Below are 7,767 nucleotides of genomic sequence, written 5' to 3'. Positions count from 1 at the left end.
GGGGAGAGGGGTGCAACAATGAATGAATGGAATTCCAAAATCTCTGTAGATGTTCATTGAAATGAAAAATAAAGAAATTTTTAAAAATTTTTAAAAAAGTGTGCCCTGAAAAACACAAAGCCCCTGACCCAACCCACCTCTGCCTGCCCACGATGTCAGAAAGGAAATCAGTGGAAAAAAGATTGTAGATCAAAATATCACAAGGATGGAGCCCCTTTACCACCTTTAAACGGGAAGGTGGGCAACTCCCAGCCCAGCAACAAAGGGAGTCAGTAATGCCAGGAAAGCCACAAAAAATGTGAGTGTCAGAGATGGAAGTAAGTAAACCACCAAAGTTAACTGTAACGTTTGATCATAAACCTTATAGATGTTTAATTGTGTCAGGAGCAAAATCTACCATACTTAGAGAGGTTTCTGGGAACAGGACCAAGATTAAACGGCCTCGGTGGAGTTACTACTTCCAAAAAAAACCCCAAAGATCTTATTCCTTAGACAAATCCTGACTGTCGTTCTGGCTACTCTCAGCTGCTGGTAGCTACAGGACTCGCCACTAATCTAGTAGGTCAAGACCTATTAAATATGATGCATGCCATTATACAAATCATACATTCTCCTTTCGAACAAGCAGCATCAGATAATATCCCTACAAGTCATTGGTACCCCCAATTCTGAGGGCCACTGTTACATATGAAACTCCTGCCCAATCTAGGTCAAACAGTCACCAATGTTGAAGGAGAGAATCATAGTTCTAAAAAGTTTAGTAGAACAGCAGCTAGAAGCTAGTCATATGAGACCCTCACACAGTTCCTGGAATATCCCTGTATTCCCAATTAAGAAAAAGTTTGGAAAATGAAGGTTCATACATGATCTGACAGCGATCAATCGATGTATGGAAATATGAGGTACTCCTCAAACAGGACTTCCTTTAGCATCTGCAATTCCCAGCCAGGTTCCTATTATAGTAGTAGATATAAAAGTCTTTGTTCTCACTCACACTCCATACAAATGATTGGGAGCATTTTGCTTTCTCCTTGTGAGAGTTAAATCAGAGTGAAGCTGCAGAGCTTTATGAGTGGGTTGTGTTCTCCCAAGGCATGGCCAACAGTGCCCTAATATGCCAAGGGGCAGCAGCCTTTGCAAAAACCTTTTAGGAAAAGAGGATCTCATATTTATCATTATATGGATGACGTTTTAATATGGCATGGAAATAAAGAAAACCTTAAGGCTATAGAATCCCAACTTGTAACTCATCTTGCAAAGGCTGCTCTCCAAATTGCACCCAAAAAGGTGCAACATATATCCCCTGTATCTTTTCTAGGATCTTGAATTACTTTACCAAGAATTCAATCCAATAATTCATTTAAACTTTCCACAACATTGGACTTTAAATCGTTTACAAAGTTATTTAGGAAATGTCAACTGGATCAGAGGTTGGTTCCACATCCCTACAAGTGAACTGCAGCCTCTATTTGATCTCCTTAAAAGGACTGTAATCCGTCTTCTCCCCGAGAGCTAATTATTAAAAAAACTCAGTATGTCTACAAAAGGCTAAATTAACTAGGTGCAAGCCCTTTGAAGCATTACAATTACTTATTTTTAACTCTACCCCTACTGTAGTAGGAGCATTATATTAGACTCCAGGAGTTTTAGAATGGCTCCATTCTGGATTGCTGGTACTCCAAGAGCCCTTAGAGAATTGTATGCTCTTTCCAATATGGTCCAATAAGGCTGACAATGAGCACTCCAAGTATTTAGGGTAGAGCCACATTATGTGATCTTATCTTTTCCCGGCAATGATATTGACTGGTTATTCCAACATAACAGCAGTTTTGCTATAGCTTTTGAAGGTTTTCTGGAAAATTGATTGTCCTTATCCCAGTTCTCCATTTACATTTCCATCCCTCTTTTTTTTTTTTTTTTGGTCTGTACGATTTTCTTTTTTTTTTATTATTAAATTTTATTAGTTTTAATGAACATTTACAGAGATTTTGGGTTTTCATTCCTTCATTGTTGCACTGTTTTCTCCACCCTCCTCCCCAGTTTGTTCTTCTTCCCCCCCATGTCTGTTTTAATTGTCCAATTGCCACAGTGCTTGTCAAAGCCAGTTCTGATTAATCTCCTTTGTCAGTGTGTCCCTTGCCATTCCCTATCACTCCTCCCTGAGAGAGACTTCACCCTGATTCATAAGGAAAAGGGGATGGCATATTCTCTTAGCTACTTCCTGCTGAAATGGGACGCTGTGGGTTTCAGGGTGAATGTCTTCTCTCACTACTCTAAAGGGGCCCCTTGGCAGTAGGAAATACATAGACTATTATGGAGATTGATTTTGGAATTTAGATGCACTGTTATCAATTGTTCTTAGCCATACATGTTCATATCCTTGAAGATGTATCATGGAAGTGTTGCAGCCTAGAAGATGCAAATTTAACTAACAAGTTAAAAGTGCATGAGTCAAAAATTGAAAAGCAATAATATTCTGAGTAGAGGTTCTAATAGTGGCACAAATCAAGTTACAGAGGTAAGGTGGTTCCATTGCCATCCTTACTCTAACTTAATTCTTTTTTTTTAATTTAAATTTGATATTAATTTCAGTGAAAATTTACAGAGGCTTTGGATTTCCATTCATTCATTGTTGTAGATTTGTCCCCTCCCAAGGCTCTCCCCACCAGACATTACCCTCTTGGAAAAGTAAAAGAAAAGATTCTTTCATTATTTTACAAACTCTCCCCCAGGTCCACTCCACCATGTAGCCATAGCTCTAGACTCCTGTCATGACAGAAATACCTAATCACATATCTCTTTTAAACAGTTTTCTCCCTTCTCTGTTTCAGAACAGTATACATTATTGAACCCATCTTACTCAGTCTCTCCCCAACCCCAAGGACAGTCCCATTCTACAACAGTGGCACCATGCAATATTTGTCCCTTTGTGACTGGGACATTTCACTCAGCATAATGTTCTCCAGAGTCAACCATTTTAAGTAATATTGCATGAGTTCCTTGTTTTTTAATGCAGCATAGTATTCCATTGTGCGAATATACCACAGCTTCTCTAGCCATTCATTTGTTGATGGGCACTTAGGTTGTTTCCAACTCCTTGCTATTGTGAACAAAGCTGCAATAAACATGGGTGTGCATATATCTGCTTGACGATCCCTCTTTTTTGATAACTGCCATCCCTACTTTTCAAAAAATACGCCTATCCATACAGCTCTCAATGTCTTTACAGATGATGGAAAAGATGGAGCTATAGTAACTATCTATCCCACCAAACCCACAACCCTGCTTACTACTTATTTTACCCCTTTACCTGATATCTCACTACAATTTAAAGAGTTATTTGCAATCCTTCTTGCATTTAAGTCATGTCCCTGAGCCAATGAATAATTAATCTATTTATTGATGTCATTATATTATTACTATTCTGCATTGGTTAGGCTGTTGCTCTGTGTGCTTAGATAAAAATCCTCTTTCCCTTTTATTAATCCAATTGCTCATTTACTTTTATAGCGGAGTAGTTCTATAATCTTGCAACGTGTCAGAAGTCATACAGGCCAAACTGACTTCATAGCAGAAGGAAACCGTAAAGGAGACCATCTTGCCACTCATGGTGCTATTTATTTCATGTCTACAGCAGATACCTTACACTCCTTAACCCATGTCAATGTTAAGTGTCTTGAAGCACAGTTTCCTCAAACTCCTTTGTTGCAGTGGAAAAGAATTAGAGCTTGTGCTTCCCTAATTCACACTCCTGCTATCCAATCTCCAGGAGTGAACCCCAGGGGTCTGAAAGCTAATTGCCTGTGGCAAATTGATATTGTTGTTGTTGTTGTTGTTTGGTGCCATAGAGTCTTCGGGTCATAGAGGACTCATAACGACCCTATGAATGAACAGCCTGAGCACTGTTTGTACATAGAGTTTCCGGAGGCAAGCCATTTCAGAAGTGGATGCTGCTCCTGCTTCCAGGCTTGTTTTAGTCGGGAAGCTCCAGCCAACACTGTCCATGGTGGGTACCCATTACCACAATTAGCACATCACTGTCACAGTCTTCAGCATCACAGCAACCACAGGTTACCTTTGTACAGCAATGCACAGACCAGTGCTATACCACCTAGAAGAATGTTTGACAGGAAAACAATTTGAACCTGGCCGAGGGCCGCAGATGAAAATCACCCACCTTCGGCTTGGTAGCATAATTTCCTTTCTACTAGGCCAATGTAGCTCTCTCTTTGTCGTTGTCATTGTTATTGTTGTTTGGTGCCATCAAGTTGTAGACAACTCATAGCGACCCTATGAATGAATGGCCTGAGCACTGTTCATACATAGAGTTTCCAGAGGCACATATTAATTCTTTTGGCAAACAAAAATATGTATTTCTTTCAGTTGACACATATTCTAAATTCATGTCGGCCACTGCACAAACTAGAGAGTCTACAAAAAACTTTTAAGTCATTTGCTTCAATGTTTTTCAGTAATGGACCTTCCACAAGCTATAAAATCTGACAATGGGCCCACTTTTGCCAGTTCTTTTGCTGAGTTTTGTAAAGTATGGAATATTCAACACACCACAGGAATCCTTTATAACCCCCAAGGTCAAGGCATAGTAGAAAGAGCTTATAGTACTTTAAAAATTCAATTGAAAAAAGAAAAGGGGCAGAATACCTCCCTATAGTATAATTATATAAAGTATTCTTTACATTAAATACTCATAATATTTAAGAAAATTTTTCACCTCTTATGCGTGTTCACTGGCAACAAAACACTGTCACCCAGGAACCCCCATTATAGGTAACATGGAAAGAACCTCTAGACCATGTATGGAAGGGCACAGACCCCCTGTTAACTGATGAGAGAGGATATGCTTATGTGTTTCCATAGGACAAGCCACACCCATTCTGGGTACCCACTAGAAATGTCAGATACCAGGCCAACAAACCAGAAGATGCAGATGCTGAATCTTCAAGAAAAGCAACAGTGGAGGAATCAAGGACCAACGAGGAAGAAACCGTGTCAGTAACATGGGGAATGCTTAAGGTATTAATGGATGAGGCTATATCTATGAATACCAGTGGGTCTGCTCTAACAGAACCCGTAATGGTAGTCCTTCTGATGGCAGCATTAGCAGTTAACAGCAATGCAGCCAGTGAGGTTCTGCATCTGGTGTTGTGGGGTTTTGTTCCTAGACCTGCTCTCTTTCTATTAACTTCCTGGAACACCACACTCCAACCTTAAGTATGCCAACCAGACGTATATCCTCTGACACACTCCTGCCAAGAAAGAGAAATAATCCCTATAAACATGTCCATTTTAGGTGGACTACATTTCCCTATAGCTTGTTGGGTTTTTAATAACACCAACAAAAACACCTCTTATGTAAGACTAAAACAGGCTTCTTTCTTTTTCGATGGTGCTGTGTGGCTTATTTAAATCCTATAACCCTAATATCTCTAGTCTGTCTTTCTCTCCATCCCTTTCTTTTTGTGAACACATCACTTTTGATACACTATGGCTGCTGGACACTTGTCCATACCCTCACCATCATTCTGGGTCCCTGGACTCAGGAAATAGCGACCTCTTTATCTTGCCCTAAACATCACCATGCATCCAATGACTCCTGGACACAAGCTGCTCAAACCAGCTATATTGTAACAGAGGGAGGCCAAATGCACAGAATTGGTGGAGCTCTCACTATCCAGCAACAATCTAAAGTTTGACACCAAATAATTCCATAATCTCTCCCTTAAATGTTACAACTTGTCTTCCCAATTTCTATTTCTTTGTGCTTTCCAATAACACTAACGATGCCAAAGGAATCTTCACTAATTACTTCAAAAATGTGGAACGTAACTTTACCTTTATATATGTTGTTACTGTCCCTCCTTATATGTGGCTCCTGGTGAACTCATCCACCCCTTTTCATCCCCCTTCTATGTTAGTTAAAGTGACATTATGCAGTATGTGTCCTTTTCTGACTGAGACATTTCACTCAGCATAATGCCTTCCAGAAGGGTCACCCATGTTGTATAATTTCTTAAGAGTTCCTTGTTTTTCAGTGCTGTGTAGTATTCCGTTGTGTGAATATACACACCTTCCCTACCCAATCATTTGCTGATGGATGCTGGGTTATTTCCATATCTGTGCTATTGTGAAAAATGCAGCAATAAACATGAGTGTGCCTATATCTGGGCGGCAGTTATGGTTACTTTAGTGTGTATTCCAAGTAGTGCAACTGCTTGGTCAAATGGTATTTCTCTTTCCAGCTTTTTGAGAAAGTGCCATACTGCCTTCCATAGAGGTTGCATCATTTTACACTCCTAACAATAGTCAATGTTGTTGTTCATTGCCTTCGAGTTGAGCACAACTCATAGCGACCCTATGAACTAAAGGCCTTGAAGCCCCTCTACAACAATTGATATTTATCAACATTCCTAGAGTTTACAAAGGCATATTGTTTAGGAAGTGGATGCCACTGTTTCCATCCAAGAGTCAATAAGGGTTCAAATTTCTTCACATCCTCTCCAGTTTTTGTTGTTTGCTGCTCTGCTGATACTGGGATGAGATGATATCTCATTGTTTTTTTATTTGTTTTTTTTTTTTGACGATTCATGGGAATTTATTTATTTTTTTTTAAATACAATCATTGGCATTGTGGCCCTCAGTAGGTCACAAGCAAAACTTCTCTAGCTAAAAGCAAACAGAAAGTGTTGAACTGCATTAGGTCTGTTGCCTGCGTTTTGCTGATCTCATTTTTTCAAAGCGTGACTCCATTTCTTCTAAGACTTTGGGTGTGTATCGGACCACTAATTTAACCTTCCCTTGGGCTGCTTTCAGCAGCTCTACAGCTTTTTCATGATGTTCTCCTTCGACACTCACTCCATTAACAGAAAGGAGCTGATCTCCTCTTTTGAGGCCGCCATGTCTATCAGCAATCCCACCTGGAATTATTCGTGAGATATAGATTGGAGAGTTTTGTTCTTTGCCTCCCATAATATTGAATCCGAGGCCCTCTTCTGTTTTTGGTAACTCAACAACTCGAGGATGAGAATGCCCTTCACTGGCAGCAAATGCCGCAACAGTAGCCTTTGCAGTTGCATTAGCTCTCACTTCAGGACTGCTACTGATGTCCACAGTTTCATAAACATGTTCATACACCTCTCGTACAGCATTGCAGAATTCACTTTGAAGAACTCTTTGTAAGGCCTGAAGTTTCTGTGGTGGGACCTCTCCACTCCTTTGTAGTTTTTCCAACAATTCAATGGCTCTACAAATATCCCTCTCCAGCCGCACAGGTTCTCCCAGCGCCGCCATCTTCCTTATTTGCATCTCTCCTAGATCTAGGGATTTCAAACTTTCTTCGCATATTTGTTGGCAACTTGAATGTCTTCTTTGGCGATCTGTTCATATCCTGTGCTCACTTTGCAATTAGGTTGTTTACCTCTATCTTGTTGAGGTGCTGGTGTATTCTATAAATTATAGATATAAGTACCTTATCAGATATGCCATTTCAAATATTTTTTCCTAGTCTGTGGCTTTCCTTTTTATCTTGTTGGAAAACTTTTTGGATGTGCATAGGGATTTGATTTTTAAAAGCTGCCGTTCATCTATTTTATACTCTCCTGGTTGTAGGTTTTCCAGGATGCTTGGAAGACTGTTCATATTGTGACTTAGGGTTTCTAGAGTTCTTCCAAGCTTTCTTCTGATGAAGATTATTGTCCTGGTTTTTACTCCTAGGCTTTGATTAATTTTGAGTTGGTTTTTGTATATGGT

At 39.8% G+C, this 7,767-nt stretch overlaps 1 protein-coding gene across 1 annotated transcript; it reads right to left on the bottom strand.

Moving 5' to 3' along the window:
• Window positions 1-6,608: 6,608 nt before the first annotated feature.
• LOC102856448 (protein lin-7 homolog C-like) lies at window positions 6,609-7,310 on the bottom strand. Its single transcript, XM_006902153.1, has one exon. The coding sequence runs from the start codon at window positions 7,306-7,308 to the stop codon at window positions 6,715-6,717; it is 594 nt and encodes a 197-aa protein (XP_006902215.1). The 5' UTR covers window positions 7,309-7,310; the 3' UTR covers window positions 6,609-6,714.
• Window positions 7,311-7,767: the final 457 nt, after the last annotated feature.

Source organism: Elephantulus edwardii, unplaced genomic scaffold (genome assembly GCF_000299155.1).
Source record: "Elephantulus edwardii isolate Elephantulus edwardi_28Jun2011 unplaced genomic scaffold, EleEdw1.0 scaffold00374, whole genome shotgun sequence".
In the NCBI taxonomy this organism is placed as follows: Eukaryota; Metazoa; Chordata; class Mammalia; order Macroscelidea; family Macroscelididae; genus Elephantulus; species Elephantulus edwardii.
Note: the sequence above shows the minus strand (reverse complement) of the source record. Positions and strands in the feature narration are given on the sequence as shown.

Coding starts and splice junctions, on each gene's coding strand:
- LOC102856448 (XM_006902153.1), bottom strand. CDS start 7,308: ATGGCGGCGCTGGGAGAACCTGTGCGGCTGGAGAGGGATATTTGTAGA.